Source organism: Myotis myotis, unplaced genomic scaffold, assembly GCF_014108235.1.
Source record: "Myotis myotis isolate mMyoMyo1 unplaced genomic scaffold, mMyoMyo1.p scaffold_m19_p_5, whole genome shotgun sequence".
NCBI lineage: Eukaryota > Metazoa > Chordata > Mammalia > Chiroptera > Vespertilionidae > Myotis > Myotis myotis.
The window spans coordinates 34,574,882-34,595,614 of NW_023416357.1; the positions used below are offsets into that span (position 1 = coordinate 34,574,882).

The following is a 20,733-nucleotide window of genomic DNA, read 5'->3' on the forward strand; positions in this document are numbered from 1 at the left end:
CCAAGAAACACTAGGGAATCTTAAGGAAGGGAATAAAGATGTTAGATGATGGAAATTGTGAAGATACAGCCAAAGACATAGAATGAGAAGCATAATCATTATCACAGATGTTAAGGAAGGAAAAAGTTCCAAAAAAAGAGGGAGTTAAAAAAAAATCCCAGCCAGTGTTGCTCAGTGGTTGAGCATCAACCTATGTATGAGGAGGTCACAGTTTGATTCCAGGTCTGGGCATATGCCCACGTTGTGAGCTTGATCCCCAGTGGGGGGCATGCAGGAGGTAGTCAATCAATGATTCTCTCTCATCGTTGATGTTTCTATCTCTCCCTCTCCCCACCTCTCTGAAATCAATAAAAAATAGACTTTTTTTTTTTTTTAAAGAAGGAACAAAACACTGTCGAATATCACAAAAAGTTAATTTAGGTAAGTACTAAAGGATTAGTTGGATTTAGTAAGTGTCAGTTGGATTTAGTAAAAACACTAGGGACCCTGCTGAGAGCAGTTTTCTTTCTTCTTCTTCTTTTTTTTTTTTTTTTTTTTTTATGAGGCCAGATTGAAATAGGTTAAAGAGTAAGAGAGAGATGAAGACATGAAGATGGCAACGCTGGCTTGACCACTCTGAAAAATCTTAGGAATGAAGGGAAGGGGAGAAATAGAGGTCATTTCTAGTGAGGGACCCAGGATCAAGGAAGTTTTTGTTTTATTTTATTTAGATGAACACACTTAAACACTCAAGCATGTATATGTTTGTAAAGAGGCACTGTAAATGAGACCTTTAAGACTCTACTAAAAAAGATACTATTTCATGGAGTGATGTCTTGGAAGAGATCACATAAGACTCTCTCACAGATTGAGAAATTGGCTTTAGATAAGACAAATACGTCCATTGGGAGTAAAAAAGAAAGAATGTTATAGATGTAGCTATATTTGTAAGTGGGAATTTCTATCTAATGGCCAGCAGGGTTAGCTAGTGACAGTGAGAAGAGAAATTTTGGGAAACTGATCACAGTTTGAGATAATTGGTGTGGGATTGGGGGAGCACAGGATGACCTGGATGGATTTTCCTGAAGTCTTGAGAGTCCAGCATTTGAGCTGGATAAAGACTATGATAAAATAGCAGTTAAACCCCATAGCCCTGGTTGGTGATCTGGATGTACGAATAGAGAAGGTGGCTGTTTAAAATAGTCCTGGGCAGAGGTTTTTATGGTGGATCTAGCAGAAGGACTAGAAGTCGGGCAGTTGGGTTTTTCGTGAAGGATGATTGAATTGATAGATGTGGCTCACTTCCAACATTTGTGTGGCCTGGACAACAGTATAATTGGGAGATTTCCCTGGCCCCCTTCTGTACCATGAGGCGCCACACATGTGCCTGGACCCCCCCACCTGTAAGTCCAAGCTCCAACCATACTCTCCCCTGCTAATGACTCTCCCTCAACCCCAGCAGCATGTACACCAAGGGTGCACTTCACCCTCAGGGGGACTGGCCCAGGGAAGAGGCCCACACAGGCTCTGGGGGCCATTTGAATAAGGAATTCTGGAGTCCAGAGTTGTGTGGTGGGGGTGGGGGGGAGGTGGATGTAGGCTCTGCATGGGCACCTCCTCTTAGCTCTCTTGAGAGGAGTGTAGAGGCAGGAGGGCAGAAGTAGGAGTCATCACCTAGGTCTAAGCAGAGCTACAGAAGAAGCCTGTTAGAGTGAGAAAATAGAGGAACCAGGGAACTGGAGATCTAGGAACAAGAGAAATAAGAATCACAGGTGTAGATAAGTGGGAGTTGAGAAGACAGATCATGGTCAGAGATTGGAATGCTATCAGAATGTATTGCCTCTGAGGAGCATCTCCAAGAGATGATAAGAATAAACGTGAAGGTTCTTGGAGTAAAGTAGGTCAAAAAACTGAAGTTAAGGGAGTGATGTAGCTCATCCATCTACCCTTTTAAAGTCTCACCAGCATAATTTTGGAGCTTAAGATGGAAAGGACTTTAAGACAAAGTGGAAAAGGCAGTGCTCTGGGAAGAGGTTGAGGAGGCAAGGAAGTTCAGTTATCAGGAGAGAGACTTGGAGTATGGGAGAGGTTCACCAGTGGGAGATGACTTAACATTTGGGACAGCGGCAGCAATGTGAAACCTGCAAGGATATTCACAACAGAGAGAAAACTAGGTTCACGAATGTTTGATATGTTGAGGGTCTAAGACAGGGGTGGGCAAACTTTTTGACTCGAGGGCCACAATGGGTTCTTAAACTGGACCGGAGGGCCGGAACAAAAGCGTGGATGGAGTGTTTGTGTGAACTAATATAAATTCAAAGTAAACATCATTACGTAAAAGGGTACGGTCTTTTTTTTTTTTTTTTTTTTTTTTAGTTTTATTCATTTCAAACGGGCCGGATCCGGCCTGCGGGCCGTAGTTTGCCCACGGCTGGTCTAAGACCAGGAATCTCAGGTAAAATTTTGTAACTTGGTTAGCATAACTAATAAGATTAACTCTCCATTGTAAAAATAAGGATTTGTGAAATTTAAACAATCTTGTAGAAAAGCCACTTTTAAATTTTAATCATGTTGTTAGTACCTTTAGCCCTGTTCCTTGTAGAAAGAACTAAAAGTCTGTGGCTCTTGAAAGGCGTGGCTAGTCATACTAGGTGTACTGGTTAATAATAACGGATTTTGTCATCAAAGAAAACAATAATTTCCAGAGAAACATCAAAAGTGCTTTATTCGCCAAAACCGGTTTGGCTCAGTGGATGGAGCGTCGGCCTGCGGACTGAAGGGTCCCGGGTTCGATTCCGGTCAAGGGCATGTACGTGGGTTGCGGGCACAACCCCGGTGGGGGATGTGCAAGAGGCAGCTGATCAATGTTTCTCTCTCATCGAGGTTTCTAGCTCTCTGTCTCTCTCCCTTTCTCTCTGTAAAAAATCAATAAAATATATATATATAAAAAAAGTGCTTTATTCAAAGTAATGTCCGTCGCTAGTTACACATTTCCCCGTCTTTCAGGTAATTTGTGGATACCGTCCCAATAGAACTTTTCTTGTTTTGAGGCAAACCATTCAGAGACCCCATTTTCCACTTCTTCGTACGATTTGAAGTGCTGCTCAGAAAGTGCGTGTGCCATTGATCGGAACAAGTGGTAATCTGAAGGAGCAAGGTCTGGTGAATATGGCGGGTGGGTTAATACTTTCCAGGCAAGGTCTTTTAACGTGTCTTTAACTGGTTTTGAAGTGTGTGAATGGTGCGTCATCATGAAGCAAAATTACTTTGCAGTGTCTTCTGGAACATTCTGGTCGTTTCACTATCAAAGCATGGTTCAAATTGATTATTTGTTTTTGGTAGCAACCAATATTAATGGTTTCACCTGGTTTTAGAAACTCATAATACTAGTAAGGAGGGGGGTGACTTAGTTAAATCAGTGAGTGCAAAAAACAACTATATGAACAGTAAGAATTAAGATTAGAAGGGGGCAGTTCAGATGAAATGGAACAAGATAAATAATTTAAATAAATATAGAGTAATTACAGTCTGGGGGGTTGATGAAATGCAGCCCTCAATAGGAGCTTGTAGAGAAATATTAATTCCAAAGTAAATACTAGGAATATTTTCGAAGTGTTTTTGAAGAATTGGGGCAAATGTCAAGAAATGCCATGCAAACCATGTGCTACAACACAGTAACACTACAGGGAAAGGATGAGAACATGGATAAAATGTAAATTGTGGGGAAAGAGAAGTTAGGACATTTTACATAATGGAGTTTCACTCGAGTCCTGATTCTACTATGACACATTTCCCTGCATGGATGTTTATTTGTGACGATGACGGCAGATGGTGTTGTTGTAATGTTTTAGCCATACCAGTCCCATCCATCTCCTTTCAAATTTATAAAATAATACAAGCGTAATATGCTAATTAGGTAGGCCATCCTTCCAGATGACCTTCCAGTCGAAGCTGGGGCTGCGAGGGAAGCCCGGGTCCCGGGTGCCTGCCGGCGTCAGGAGCCTGTAGAAGGAAGGCCTACTCTTGCACGAATTTTGTTCATCGGGCCTCTGGTATATAATGAGCATCTGTTATGTGCTCAGCAGTGCAGTGAGCTCAGGTTAGGGTTGTGACAAAAGAAATGTGCCATGGTTATTATGCTTGAGAAAGTCCTAGTCTAGTGCAGAATACAAGACAAGCCAATCGAACAGGTGAATGACAGTAATTTAAATGAATGGCACAGATGAAAGGTGATAGAAGCTCAGATCTGGATGAACTGGAATCGCAAAGAAGCCTTGATAAGAGGAAGTAGAGGCTTTTAAACTATGCTTCAAAAGGAAATGAATGCAGCAAGTCTCAGAGCATTTCTGAAAGTACATTCCATAAAATGTTTTGCAAAAATTTTAAGACAATGAACTCAAAATAGCTGTGGCATGCTCATTTGTCCAAATGAAATTCTGCAACGTGGTAGTCTCTGTCAGAATCTATGCCACTTGCTTTCTTTGCCTAAGTACTTCATTTGTATGGTGGACACAGGAGACTACAACTGCACCTTCCTGTCAATCCCAGTATAGTTTCTGTACTATTTCTTATTAGAAATTGCAGAGTTGTGTGGTTGAAAGTACTTTAAAGACTGAAGAGACCATGAAGAAGGTGTGGTTGGGACAGAAATAATAAAGAGCCTGGAAGTTTGTAGGAAAAAAACAACAACACCCTAGTGTTTAATTAGATAGTAGACATCTCTGATGTAATCTAGATTTTAACTTTCAAATGTACATAATAACCCCTGTAGAAAAAGACAGGATCACACTCTGTTACCTGTTTTCAACTTTTATAGCTCTCAGTTGCAAAAAGTCAGTTTTTAAAAATCCTCACCAGATTCTCAAGCGAACAAGCACAGTTGCTGGAATGACTGCAGGTGCACTCACCAGTTTTCCCAACCAGGTTACAGAGGCCCTTAAGAGCAAGAAGAGAGAAATGTACCAACATTCTAAGCATTGAATGAGCTTGAAATGGTAACAGGGGGAGGAGGAGGGATGCTCGGCAAAATGACGATGGAAGAAGAAAAGCAGATACAATGCAGATAGAAAAATTCTCAGTAGATCAAAATGTTTTCATTAGCCCTGACCAGTTTGGCTCAGTGGATAGAGCCTCGGCCTGCAGACTGAAAGGTCCCAGTTTCGATTCCGGTCAAGGGCATGTACCTTGGTTGCGGGCACATCCCCAGTGGGAGGTGTGTAGGAGGCAGCTGATCGATGTTTCTCTCTCATCCATGTTTCTAACTCTCTCCTCTCCCTCTCTGTAAAAAATCAATAAAAATATATTTTAAAAAAATGTTTTCATTAGAAGCATAAGGGGATCCTTCAGTCTTCATTTCTTTTCTTTGATAACAAGAATTCTAGCTCTGACTGTTTTGGCTCAGTGGATAGAGCGTCGGCCTGCAGACTCAAGGGTCCCAGGTTCAATTCCGGTCAAGGGCAGGTACCTTGGTTGCGGGCACATCCCCAGTGGGGGGTGTGCAGGAGGCAGCTGATCAACGTTTCTAACTCTCTATCCCTCTTCCTTCCTCTTCTGTAAAAAATCAATAAAACATATTTTTTTAAAAAAAGAATTCTAAATCATGAAGTAATGAAATTAAGACAAAATTCCAGAAGGCGAGAAAAGAAGTTATAATATAAAAAAAATTAATGTGTTCTGTTGACTCTGGAAATCATGATTTCTATTGTCTGTTTCTTTTTACCCCTTCCACATTCAGGGAGTATTACTTCAAGGAAGTTATAGCTTTTTATTCATTGCAGTAGAGCTGTACAAGGGTGATCATAGGTATATTTGTACAGCCAAGGCAGGGTTGCTCACATCTTTATCATTTTAATTGAGTTAAAGTCAGGTGATGCTGTGACCAAACACTCAACCTTTTGATAAATGTTAGGAAATAAATGAAAACTGGTAGAGGTCATCTTACCAGTGAAATATTTGGAGTAATTTTATTTTAAAGCTGTTTAACAATAATGAAAATGTGTTCATAATAATTGGTTTATACTAAGAAGAGTGGTGAAAAGAGCAGGGTATTAAGATACAGAAGTCCTATGTTTTTGTCATTAGTCATCCACTTGCTATTCATTGCCTGAGAAATCTCATGGCCAGCCTCTTCACCTGTGCGGAACTTCCTTGGGAGCCCAATCAATCATGGTCATGGCTGACTCCTTTGAGGCCTTAGTTCTGTGTGTCTATGAGGAATTGTGGGAATAATTATTTTGGAAATTTTTAGCCAACACCACACACTGAACTTCACATCCCTGGTATTTTAGGCGACCACCAAGCTTAGAAGACCCTCCAGTCACTGGTCATTTCTTGTATTCCAAACTTTATAATTCTTTTTCCTGTGCTCATTCCTTTATCAGTTTTCATTCCTTTATTAGTCAGTGCTCTGTGTGAGCCAAATAACAAAACCACATTCAAACTGGCCTAAACAATAGACTCACATAACTGGAAAGTCCAGCTGTCGGTCAGGCTTCAGAATTAGTTGATCTAGGGGCTCAGTGATGTCAGTAAATAGTTTCCTTCCTTCATTTTTCTATTCGCAGTGTTTATTTCATCCTAAATCAGGTTCCATTCTTTCTCATAAGCTGGATGCTGGCTGTAGTCAAGGACACAAGCTTTCTCATTTATACTCAGTAGGAATAAGACCCCTTTCTCTCGCAGGATCTGAGGTAGAGGCAGCCACCTTTAAAGATCATGGACTATGTGGGGGATGCATGGATATTGGAAGAACATGCGTATATAATTAGATGGGGGAGAGGTGGGCTGGACAACCAATACCGATGTAGCTATCTGCTCTGGACTTCTCCCTTGTTCCTTCTGGAGCTCTGGTCTTGTGGTAAACATACTCCACTTTGTCACACTCTGGATGGTCTCTTCTCCTTCTAACCTTTCCTGAAATCCCCTCAGCCCTGAGGAAAATACTTCCCCTACACCCGTCTTTTCTTCCACATCTCATTGCACAAAGTAAGGAGGAAAATCCACATCTTTTGTCCCCCAGATCCTACCTTGCCCCCAGTTACTCTCCCAAGCCAACACTTCTTCACCTTGTATAAAACCACTGTCGAGGCTCGCAGTCTGGTTTTACCATTCTATACCCTGCCCACAATGTCTTCTCCCAACCACCTGGTCAGTCCTTTCTATTCTTGGAAGACTTCTGTCCCTGGTTCACTCTTCCTTTCTACTCCCAGGCCCAGCTGTCAAGCTGTGGACTCCAGTGTTCATCGTAGACAATTTATCCAATACTAGGATGTCGGCTCTTTGCATTCTTCAACTTGTTTATCTCAACCATCCACTTCCAAGAAAATATGCTGGATTTTGTCGGTCTGTTTAGCTTTTCAATTCCTAAACCCAGACATCTCACATTTTTATTACAATCTAACTACTCCCGTTTTATCCATTTTATTGACCTTACTGAGATTGTAGTCTTTTAAAACAAATTGCTGTCCATGCTTTATATGCCATTTGTTCCTATCTCCTTTGACCTTTCTCTAAATGTCATTTAAGAATAAATTTAAAAAATTAGTTTCAAGTGGAGTCATGAAAAATGATAAATTGCTTAAAATATATATTCAAACAAAACAGAAATGTATATTTCTAAATATTTTGATGTAAGATGAAGGCCTTTTTAGCAACTATGAATCACTTGATTGGAATTCCTCACTGTCCTTGCTTAACTACATCTAAAATGTACTATTTTTAAATTTCCAATTTTTTTTTAAGTGGAACAAGAACACACCTAAAGACACACATAATTAATCTGAATCAGAAGTCTTCTGAATCATCACAATTTTTTACTTAAACTTCTATTACAGCCGGCTTTTGTTTTTGTTTTTTTGGTTGGCTTTTTAGTCACTATCTATTAAAAAGTATTTCCAAAACAGTTTAGCTAAACAACAAATCATTCTGTTTACATACATTTAACCGGTTAAATATTTAAATTGCATAAAAACAAATAGTCATAAACAGGTTTTGGAATTTGACCTTTGGTGAATATATAACTCAACTGGTTAAAGGAGAAATGTGAAAATATATTAGAAAGTAGTCTGCCAGCCTTGGGTCCATCAGCCAGTGTTTCACATCAGAGACTTCAGTGCATGTGGACAGACAGCATTTAGATCTCCCCAATCTTCCATTGCCTCGGCCCCTTCCAGCTACGCAGGCCCCTTCCAGCTGCGCACCAAGTTAGCTACCTTTGTTTTCATGCCAGAGAATTGCTTCGGTGTACTCTCCAGTTTTCACCTTCTTCACACCTCTTAACAGTAATCTGACTTCCACCCCTATCACCCCACTGACACTGCTCTTGCCAGAGTAATCAATGGCATTCCTGTTGCTAAGTTCAACAGACTCTTCTGTCTTTCTTTATACTGTTATTCATCCCTCCCTTTTATATATATATATATGTGTGTGTATATATATATGTGTGTGTGTGTGTGTATATATATATATACATATATATATATATATATTTCTTTATTGATTTCAGAGAAGGAGAGAGATAGAAACATCAATGATAAGAGAGAATCATTGATCAGCTGCCTCTTGCACACCCCCTACCAGGGATCGCACCAGCAACCCAGGCATGTGCCCTTGGCCAGAATCGAACCTGGGACCCTTCAGTCCGCAGGCTGACGCTCTATCCACTGAGCCAGGCCGGCTAGGGCTCCCTCCCTTTTTTAATGCTTACTTTTCACAACTTCCTAGACCCAGCCTGGCTTGGCTTTCCTTCTACCTCAGTGATTAAACCAGAGCTAGAACTCAGTTCTTCTGTTTTCACTCTGCAAATTCCCCTGGGCCAGTCCAACCACCCCTCTAATTACCATTTAATATTAATGTATTCCACTTACATGTGCCACAGCCACTTGGCATGTCCAAAGTTGAATTTCTCACCCCCACCCCAAAGAGCCACCTCCTCCCCTTTCTCAGTTCCCTATTTTAGTGATGGCACCACCATCCATTCCAACACAGAAACCTGGACATCCTCCTTGACTCTCTCACCTCCCCACACATCCATTCAGTACCATCTCATATTGATTTTTTTTAAATCACTCCAATTCCCTTTATTTTCTAGTTCAGCATGCCAAAATTTTATGCCCCAAATACAGTAATAGCTTTCCTCTAGAATGATTTCTCTTTTTCAAACTTTTCCACTCACTATAATTTGAGTGATTTCTCTAAATTGCATATTTTATTTCATCTCTCACCTGAATAAAAGACTTCAATGGCTCTCATTGCCTTCAAAATAAGATTGAACTTTTTTTTTTTTTTAATTTCAGAGAGGGGAATGGAGAGGGAGAGAGGGACAGAAACATCAATGATGAGAAAGAATCATTGATCAGCTGCCTCCTGCATGCCCCATACTGGGGTTTAATCCTGCAACCCATGCATGTGCTCTGACCAGGAATCGAACCGTGACCCCCTGGTTCATGGGTAGATGTTCAACCACTGAGCCACACTGGCCTGGCAAGGTTGAACTTTTTAATGATTTACAAGGCTTTGCATTCAGTACTTCCTACTTACCTTTTCAGACTTCTCTCTCCTTAAGCCTTTGGCCTTTGGATAGCACATTGTCTAGATCTTGGCTTGCGCATTTCTCCTTCTAGACAATATTCCTAGAAAAGTTCCTTTTGTGGCCTTTCAGAGTTCCCTCTGCTGACCCTATCATAGCCCTCATCTCAATATAGTATAATTGCCTATCGATCCATTTGTCTTCTCCACTGTATTGTAATAGCATGGTCCCAGTCAGTTCGCCTTTTTGTTCTCGGCACCTATCACAGTGACCAGACACAGTACACGCTCCTAAATATTTGTGAGTTTGTGAGTGAATGGCCTTAAGCAAGTCACTTAGCTTCGCTGAGCCTCAATTGCATCATATATTAAAAGGGAATAATGTCTGACCTACATTATAAGGTTGTTTTAGGGTGTTGTAAAATAATAGGAATGAAGTTTAACGTAGCAGTTAAGAGTGTGGGATCTGGATCTATACTACCTGCTTTTTTCTTTTTTTAAAATTTATTGCTGTGACATTGGTCAACATGAACATACTAGTAGAGGTTTCAAGTGTAGGTTTCTGTTACAAGATACTATCTGGCTTTTAATCCTAGCTCCCACCATAGTGACCTTGAGCAAGTTACTTAACTGTGTTTTAGTTTCCTCTTTGGCAATACAAGAATGACCATAGTATCTGCCTCGTGGGGTTTTTGTGAGAACTGAGTTAATATGTGAAAAGCACTTAGTACAGTGCCTAAACACAATAAATGTTAGCTATTAATTATAGCATTTTTATTTATAAGCTCTAAAATTACCTATACACACAAACACATGCATCTGTAGATAGATGCACCCATGGCACCAATTATTAATTTGAGTATTTAGGGCAGGGGTGGGCAAACTTTGACTCGAGGGCTACAATGGGTTCTTAAACTGGACCGGAGGGCCGGAACAAAAGCATGGATGGAGTGTTTGTGTGAACTAATATAAATTCAAAGTAAACATCATTACATAAAAGAGTATGGTCTTTTTTTTCAATAGTTTTATTCATTTCAAACGGGCCCGGATCCGGCCCGCGGGCCGTAGTTTGCCCACGACTGATTTAGGGGGTTGGAGGACTATTATCCTTAATTTTTTTATCCTTAATAATTATCCTTAATTCTTTCTTTTAGAATAATGTCATAGCTATACCAGAGTTTATTTTCCAAGTTTTAAATTCAAATTCCTATTCTTGATATTTTGGTAAAAAAATTTTTTAACTGGTGTTCAACCTAAATTTGAATGCTGAATCCCAAACATTTTTGAGACTGCATAAGTAGTAGGTGGCCATTGCACAGGAAAAACATTTAAATAATAAAAATTACTGGTTTAATTTATAAAGTACAATTATTATGTTTTTGACATGTAACTTTATTTTTCTATGATTAATTACACAAACAATTTAATGTTTGGAAAATACAAATTTAATTAAATCTGTAACTATTCAAGAAAAAAATATAAGCATTGAAGGGTTTTTTCTATATACTTACTTTTTATTGAATTTGTGAATGTTACAGAGCTCTTGCACTGCCAAAGCATGCCTGAGAATTCAGAGAAAGAAGTGGCACAATGGACAGCCTATTCACCATCATACAGTATATTAAAACTTGATTCATGTGCATTTTGATAATTTCCCAATTTTTAAAAAGCTCTAATAAGAGTTGATGTTAAATCCCCTTTATATGTATAGTACAGTGTGCCATTAAATAAGTTCCACATATCCATATCAGTTTATTCCTCAATAACATAACCTTCAACATTTTGCGGGGGAGTGGGGGGGAGGGATGCATATTTTTCAGAGAAAACATGTGGCTCAAGGTCCAAGAGATTTAAGAGTTTTGGTTCCCAAATGAAGTCTTCAGTTTAACCAGGAACCCAACCTCTCCTTGGCTTGCTCAGCAACTCACCCAAACACATCAGAAGACAGGCATCCTGCCTGCCACCTGGAATAACACCGGCATTATTGCCCAGAAAGAGTGGGCGGGTCCTGTCAGGAGATCCCATAAGCCCCCAGGAGTCCGAGTCCTGCACTGACACTTTCACAGGAGCATTGTGCATATGTGTTCAGCGGAAAGAAATTGCTCAATTTTAATAAAAAGTTCTCTTTTATTTAAATTTAATTAGATAATACCCACTTGTCTATTGACTTTAGATCGACAGAAATGCCTAATTTTTATTCTCTTTCTGATTCTCTTTAGAATTGGTGGTTGCAGGACTTTCTTCAGAATGACTCTGGGGCGAGAAGTGATGTCTCCTCTTCAGGCGTTGTCTGCCAGCACTGCGGCTGGCAGGAATGTCTTAAGATGGGATCTTTCACCAGAACAAATTAAAACAAGGACCGAGGAGCTCATTGTGCAGACCAAACAGGTGTATGATGCTATTGGAATGCTTGACCTTGAGGCAGTAACGTATGAGAACTGCTTGCAGGCACTGGCGGATGTAGAGGTGAAGTACATAGGTGAGTAGGATGCAAAAGCACATCAATATTTCATTTTGTGGGCATCATAAACCATTGTACGTGTTCTGTCTTAGCAATCCGTTTTCCAATTTCACAAGATATTGATTTTTACATAATGATTAATTAATTGCTTGGAATTAAGTTACCTCAGATTAAAATTTTTTAATTATGTTAGCAAAGGTGCTATAAAATGTACACTCATTACAGCTGCTTTTTGGAGAGCATTGACAGTATCTATGAAAACTTTTAAGAAGTTCAAACCCTGGCTTAGTAATTCCACATCTATGTATTTAACTAAGGAAATAATCAGATACAGGAAAAAATCATCTATAAATTTATGTATAGGTAGTTACTCTCATAAGCAAAAGCTTGGAACAACACCTAAGTGTCAACTAATAGAATGACTAAATAAATTGTGATACATTCACCCTAACACTGTGAAGCCATTAAAATCATGTATAACCCTGGCTGGTGCGTGTCAGTTGGTTGAGCATCGTCCTTTGCACAGAAAGGTCACTAGTTTGATGCCTAGTCAGGGCACATACCCAGGTTGCAGGTTCCATCCCCGGTCAGGGTACATACAGGAAGCAACCAGTCGATGTTCCTCCCCCTCTTTTTCTCTCTCTCTAAAAGTCAATAAAAATATTTTTTAACATAATAACAAAATAATGTTTAGACGCAGTATTTAATGACCTAGAGAAAAGGACAAAGAAGGAAAGCCAAAAGAAAATTTCAATAACAAATTTTAAAATAATGGTTAGTATCTTAGATGGTGGGCTGACAGTTGACTTTTTTACTTTTCTCTTTATGCTTTTCTCTATTTTCCATTTTCCCTACACTTAAAATACATTATTTTTATTATATGAGTATAAGATTCTCTGAGTTATAAGAAATGAAGATTCACAGGAGTTACCTCTACGGGTTGGATATATTTGGTAGGATAATTATGACTAAGCAACCCTTGGCTGTGTATCCACACTTCATAAGAGCATGGATAACGTAAACATTAATATGTCTTTTGGAATTTGGAAGGTTGTCCAGAACCCTCCACAGCCCTAGTGCCCTGGTCATCGCTCTACCCTCCCCAACCCCTCAACACCAAGAGCCTCTTACTCTCTCCCACCACAATGGGGACTTGGCTATTCTCCCTGACCTCTGCTCTTCTGTTTCAGTTTCTGCCTCAACTACCAACTGCATCACTCTAATCAGTGGCCACAACCTCTTGCTACAAGTCCTGAGTTTAAACTCTGAATAAAAAGGATCTGATTGGTCTCGTTAGTCCAAGTCAAAAGGGAAGGGGTTGGCCCCCATTCGGCAGAGCTTTCCCAGTAGGCAATTTCATATGCATCTCCCACCCTATATATGGTTTGTCCCAGGTTCAGATACGAACTTCTTTATTCACTTATGGCCAAGTTGGTGTGCCAGCCTGGTAACTTACGTATACACTTAACAAATATAAACATCAGTGGGAGGAAAAACAAAAACAAAAAACTTATTTATTATATTTTTTCCCAATAATGCATCTTCTAAATATACTTTTAGGTTTGTGATGTATGTTCTTACTCTCTTATAACTTTTTCTTGGTGGATTAATCATCCAAAGAATAGCCTTTTAAAGACTAACTTTCTCTTATCTGTGTGTTCTCATTGTTCATTCTACCTCCAGCAAGAGCTGTTAAAATCCTTCCCATTTAGTGTCAGTTACTAGACATCAGTATTGTTTATAGTTTGGCAGCTAGAGTATAAGTCTGGTTTCAGGTCTTTGTGGGCAAAGTTAGGAAGGAAATGGTTTGCAGTATTATTATTTAAGAATATGTTTCCAACTTTAGGTTCCTATATTTTATGATGCTCATTTGAGTTCTTGAGCAATTTTGCCCTTCTTAATAATATTTTTGAGCTTATTTTAAAAGTAAACAGAAATGATAACTATTAGTTAATTATATCACTTAAATACTATAGGTATTAAAATTTAAATCTGTTTTATTCTTTATTTAAGAGACATAAAATTATAGACTAAGTCAAATCCTTAAAAATAATTATCTAATTTGATTTTTTAAAACACATTATTAATGTATTCAGATATTTGTGACAATTTTTTATGCCTTTATTTGGAGGAACAGTGTTTTAAGAGGACTAATAAGAGTGAGGTGGCTTCTTTAATTGTACAGTTTCTTGGTATATAAAAGAGAGCTCTACTGTTTACCATATATCACAGGTGTAAACTTTGCCTATTTACAATACCTTTAAAGTACCATATATAAAATAAAAATGTATTCATTGTCATAGTATAACCACAACCATCACTATAAACCATACTCATTGTTTCTATAGTATGGATTATTTCATTGACATTAGATTTTTGCCCAATTAAAGCCACACACAAAAAATATGTGAAAAACCCAGAACCAACTTTAATATGTAAAAGTTAGAATGGGCTACATTAGCACCATCATTTAACAGGAATAACCCCAATATTCAGCTCTTTGCTGGATGTGTCTACTGAGTTTCCCAGGAATCCTCTGAAATTGTATGGAACTCATTGTTTGTATGAATGTTTGCATTGGGGAGGAGGGGTATGTAATTTTGATTAAATTATTTAAGAAATCTGTATGCAGGTTAATAATTTCTATTCTAGCCCGGCTGGTGTGGCCCAGTGGTTGAGCAGCAACATATGAACCAGGAGGTCACAGTTCTATTCCCAGTCAGGGCACATGCCCAGGTTGCGGGCTCAATCCCCAATAGGGGGCACGCAGGAGGCATTGATGTTTCTATCTCTCTCTCCCTCTCCCTTCCTCTCTGGAATCAATAAAAATATATGTTTTATAAAGAAAAAAAAAGAACTTCTAAATTAAAGCCACCCCACTAACTTGGTGTGCTTGTGTTTTAAACATCCTCTGCCTCTGCCTCTGCCTCTGCCTCTGCCTCTGCCTCTGCCCCTACCCCTGCCCCTGCCCCTGCCCAGGCTTGCACTCCCTGCTTCTCCAGCCTCTCCTTTTGCCCACCATCCCACCATCCTCTAAGGCCCTGCCTTCTCCGCTGGGCACTGCACAGTGGCCAGCCCTCTGCATTGCTGTCTTTCAGTTACTATCCCACTCATTTAGCAACTAACCTGCTCTGTCCTGCATTGTTCTTTGTCTTTTTATGTGCTGTTCCCCACCACCGCTCCCCAGATTATAAAATGCCTTAGTATAAGAACTATGTCTTTATTTTTCTATATTGCCAGTTAGTAAATTACACCCAAAGAATACTTTAATAAGTGCCCAGTGCACACCCTATTGTTCCTTATAATGCCACTGGGACAGCCAGGCTCTGTATTAAATGCTGTGTTTTTTTATAGCCTTAGGAACTTTTACAGAAAGTGTAAAATGAAAACTTTTGTCAGGATAATCATTCATCTAGACAGGAGGTATTTTTCTTAATCCTGACTTGAGGAGCCCTTACAGTTTTCCCCTCTATTAACAGTGGAACGAACCATGCTAGACTTTCCCCAGCACGTCTCCTCTGACAAAGAAGTGCGAGCAGCAAGCACAGAAGCGGACAAAAGACTTTCTCGCTTTGATATCGAGATGAGCATGAGAGAAGATATATTTCGGAGAATTGTTCATTTACAGGTAAATGATGTTATGAATCCCTTTAAAAGAAAAAAAATCTACAGTAAAAAAGTAAAAACCTTTGATCAGCAATAAAAAGTACTTGAATGCTTCTAGATTTTGTTTCTAATTGTTATAATAATGGGCATAGCACAGTGTTATATAATGTTATATTACACCACTTAGGTTTATGTTTAGTTGCTGATTATATTCACCTAAGATTAGAGACCAAATATAAAAGAGTATACATCTAGCCCTAGCCAGTTTGGCTCAGTGTATAGAGTCTGCTGACTGAAGGGTCGCAGGTTCAATTCCGGTTAAGGGCACATGCCTGGATTTCGGGCTTGATCCCCAGTAGGGGACGTGCAGGAGGCAGGTAATCAATGATTCTCTCTCATCATTGATGTTTCTGTCTCCCTCTCCCTTCCTCTGAAATCAATAAAAATATATTTTTTTAAAAGTATGACACATTACTAACACCATTTCCCCTAAGAACAGGAACAAGACAGGGATGCCCCCTCTCACCACTCCTGTTCAACATAGTACTGGAAGTGTTAGCCATTGCAATTCGGCAAGAAGAAGAAATAAAAGGCATCCAAATTGGAAAAGAGGAAGTAAAACTGTCCTTATTTGCAGACGACATGATATTATACATACAAAACCCTAGAGACTCCATCAAAAAGCTACTAGACTTAATACATGAATTTGGCAATGTAGCAGGATACAAAATTAACCCCAAGAAATCTGAGGCATTTCTGTACACCAATGGTGAACTTTCAGAAAGAGAGATTATAAAAACAATCCCGTTTACCATCGCACCAAAAAAATTAAGCTACCTAGGAATAAACTTATCTAAAGAGGTAAAAGATCTCTACTCAGAAAACTACAGTACGTTGAAAAAAGATATAGAGGAAGACATAAACAGATGGAAGAACATACCGTGTTCATGGATTGGTAGAATCAACATCATTAAAATGTCCATACTACCCAAAGCAATCTATAAATTCAACGCACTTCCTATTAAAATACCAACGGCATACTTCAGAGATCTAGAACGAACTCTCCAAAAATTCATCTGGAATAAAAAAAGACCCCGAATAGCTGCAGCAATCCTGAAAAAGAACAAAGTAGGTGGGATCTCAATACCAGATATCAAGTTGTATTACAAAGCCACTGTTCTCAAAACTGCCTGGTACTGGCACAAGAATAGGCATATAGATCAATGGAATAGAATAGAGAGCCCAGAAATCGGCCCGAACCAATATGCTCAATTAATATTTGACAAAGGAGGCAAGAACATACAATGGAGCCAAGATAGTCTCTTCAATAAATGGTGTTGGGAAAATTGGACAGATATATGCAAGAAAATGAAACTAGACCACCAACTTACACCATACACAAAAATAAACTCAAAATGGATAACGGACTTAAATGTACGACAGGAAACCATAAAAATTCTAGAAGAATCCAAAGGCAACAAAATCTCAGACATATGCCGAAGCAATTTCTTCACTGATACAGCTCCTAGGGCACTTGAAACTAAAGAGAAAATGAACAAATGGGACTACATCAAAATAAAAAGCTTCTGCACAGCAAAAGAAACCATCAACAAAACAACGAGAAAACCCACTGTGTGGGAAAACATATTTGCCAATGTCATATCTGATAAGGGCCTAATCTCCAAAATTTATAGGGAACTCATACAACTTAACAAAAGGAAGATAAACAATCCAATCAAAAAATGGGCAAAGGACCTAAATAGACACCTTTCAAAAGAGGACATTCAGAAAGCAAAGAGACATATGAAAACATGCTCAAAGTCACTAATCATCCGAGAGATGCAAATCAAAACAACAATGAGGTACCATCTCACACCTGTCAGACTGGCTATCATCAACAAATCAACAAAGGACAAGTGCTGGAGAGGATGTGGAGAAAAAGGAACACGGACATATGTTGTAATACTTTAAGCAATAAAAAAAAAAAAAAGTGTGACACATTAAAAGAGTGTACATCTACAAATCTAAGGCTTCTTAGCCATCATGAACTTGATGGTTCAATGTAAATACCTCTTTAAATTTTCAAAATATTACAAGATATTTATTAGATCAACTAGAAGCAAATGGGTTTGAGTTGTTTATCTGTAAATATCATGTGCTTTTGGCCATCATACCGACAAATGTTGATGCTGCATGCCATAGTCATTCCTGTCTGTCATCCTCACATTTTCCAGGACTCAGGGAAATTATGTATAATAAATGTTGGAGGTGCGTCTGCCATGAGTGTTTTGGTCTTTTCATAACCAGTGTTGATTTGCTTTCTAGTATTTTTATCCTCTCTTTGCTTTGAATTTTTATTTTCATGACACCTCAGCAATTTGGAAAATACCCAAAGTTTTATATAATTTTAGGCATTTTTGTTTAATTTTACATGTTTCTTTATGCAAAAATCTCAAAAATTTTGTTCATTTTAGCAAGTTGAGAGTGTTGAAATAAAACAGCAGTGTTATTCAAATAGTTTATTTGTAACTCACTACAGAATATGTAGTCATGACTTATTTAGACATATAAGAGTATATGCTGTCTATTCCCTCATATCAGATGAGCATTTTTCAGCCTGTTATCTGTAATCTCTGTGATTCAGAATTGTTCATATTTGGCACTATAAAAATAACATTGATTAAAAGAACTTTATGATTCTTTATTAGTTGTTCCCTTTTTTCTTTTTGACCTTAGTTATTATTCTGTATGATTCAAATCATGACCTTTATAAACTTTTTATTTCATTCCCAATAATCGAATTTCCATTCTACCTATGTATTATATATGTATTTTTAAACTTTCCTCAGAATTTCTAATTTTCCTTAACTCTGTTTTCATCCTGACTTCTAAATTCTCATTAGGGATTTTCAAAATCACATTTCCCAGTCCTGACAAAGGTTTCCCACTTCTTGGCTAAAAACCATCAAAGATGAAAAAAGATTTTACAGACACTTTTCTAGCCATAGTGATAAGAAAAATGTACAGTGTCTTCATGTCAAAATAATCCAGACATGCAGTTTTTTATTCCAGTGGTCTGCTACGTAATAACTACAGAAGAGGGATTCTTTAGTGAAAATAGTCTGAATTATGCAAGCTAAATTGGGAAATACAGTTATCTGATGTAATATTTATATTTTTTTAGATCTGTGGGCTTTGGTCTTGCCAATTCATCTCAGCCAATTAGTGATTTAAGCAGAAGACTTTTGACATAACGGTGTAAATGAATAGATCATGTGATTAAGTATTATGATGTACTCTAACAGTCATGGAGACCTATTGCCAAAATAAAATACAAGATCCCAGAACCCAAAGGTGCCTTAAAACTTGTACCTTTGTTAAGCTCTTAAAAGCCTAGGGGTCCCATAGAAAGCATCAACTACCTTGCCTTAGTTTCTTCATTAGGCAGGCACCCCTCTTTTGTGCTCCCTAAGTACTTACCTCTCTTTTCATTGACTACATGATAGACATATTTGCTGGTGTATCCTTTTTTTCTTCATACGACTTAAAGAACCTCAAGGATATTCATCTTTGTTTGCCTGGTGCCTGGTGTGAATAGGAGCTCAGTGAATGCATGTTGAATGGATCTGAACTGGCCCCAGTTAAAATGTGGCTCCGTGCAGTGTGGTTCCCCACTCCCAGGGCCCTCATTCTGCCTGTGGCCCGCACAAAAGCAGTGAATCTGGTGATGGCATGTTGAGTTATCACTCAGCAAACAGACATTTTGGCACTTCTATCCTAACTGTAAGCAGTTGCCTAAGAATGTTCTCTTCTCAATAACAGGATAGGAACCTAACAGTGTACTGATTGGAAAAGAAAAAGAAAAAAAAAAAAAAGGAGACCTGAAAAATTGCAAATACCAGTATTACACATGTAATTAAGTCATACCTCTATGTAAGCTTTTGCAATAAGATATATGTTATCATACTCTGTTGTCTTATATTGTCTTATATTTCTTAGCATACCTGAAGTTTATGAATCAGTTTCTCTAAATGATACTCAGTGAATATACTAGCTTAATTCTCAGAGCTCTTTTAACAGTGTTGTAATTTCTACTTTGTATACACACTGAAATAATTTTTCATTTACATATTTTAGAAACTGGAAATGTGAAGGTCTTGTGAAGAAAAGGACAAAAAGTCATGGGACAGAAAGCAGGGAGGATTTGGGGGAAATTAAGAAAATTTTTCACTTTTTTATTATGAAATTCTAAAGAATTATGAATTAAGGATGTTAATGTGGTTCTATGGCATACTGGGCAAAGTACTCAACTAAGAATTTGAAGGAGTTATTTCTACCCCCATTTTTACCACTAAATAGCTGTGTGATCATAGGAAACTCATTTACCTTCAGTCTGCCAAATGAGTATACAAGATACAAACGTACATGTAAGAGTGTGTGTGCGCGCGCTCGAGTTCACACTTACACAAAAGCCCTTTGCCACAGGAGGAAGTTGGGGCGGGAACTAAATCTTGTCACCACAGAGATTTAAAAAGAACTCTGCTGTCATATAAATTGGAAAATTACTTCAGAGAACTTCAGCCCCCCACCCACCCTGCTCCTAAAGAAGAGAAACTTCACGCTGAAATGCCTGAGACCTGGTTCCAATCCAAGGGGATTAAGTTCTGGTTCGGGAAGGAAGGTGCAGCTGCAGCAGAGCAGCCTGGAAGTGCTGAGTCCCTCCTAGGAAGGCCTTGGGCGGTAATTCCAACCTTGCCTGGCGAGTGTAAGGGAGAATATTATGATCCGCTCTGGGACAGGAATGTGCGTTAGAAGCACATTTTAGAAGTGCCTTACTCTTACCAGAGACCTCCAGAGATTCCCCAGGACCTCAGCGTCTGACTGGCAAAGGGCATCTGGTTACAATTGAGGCCGATTTTTGTTGTGTCATTTTTGTGGCTAGTCACATATTTCGGTAATGGTCATATTTTAATTAGACCTACTTCAGGGCTGGTTTTTCTCAGAATATCCTTCCACCTGTTTATATATACTTGTATTACCTATTTGGAGAGTAAGTAGTCTTACCTAATGTAGAGCATGAAATTGGAGTTGACTATGCTGACTATACTCCCAGGCTTTCTGAAGTAATAGCCCAGCTATGGCAAATCCTACTGAAATAATTT

The 20,733-nt window shown here is 38.7% G+C and overlaps 1 protein-coding gene across 8 annotated transcripts in view; it reads left to right on the top strand.

Annotated features, from left to right (window-relative positions):
* Positions 1–20,733, top strand: part of NLN (neurolysin) — a 96,592-nt gene that overhangs the window by 20,582 nt on the left and 55,277 nt on the right. For all 8 annotated transcript variants that reach the window (XR_004967793.1, XM_036310883.1, XM_036310882.1 and 5 more), the window contains 2 exons: positions 11,724–11,983; positions 15,445–15,593. Coding sequence is in view for 7 of the 8 variants with exons in the window: in XM_036310883.1 (XP_036166776.1) it covers positions 11,724–11,983; positions 15,445–15,593 (409 nt within the window). In the remaining variant the exon portion in view is untranslated. The remainder of the gene's footprint in view (positions 1–11,723; positions 11,984–15,444; positions 15,594–20,733) is intronic.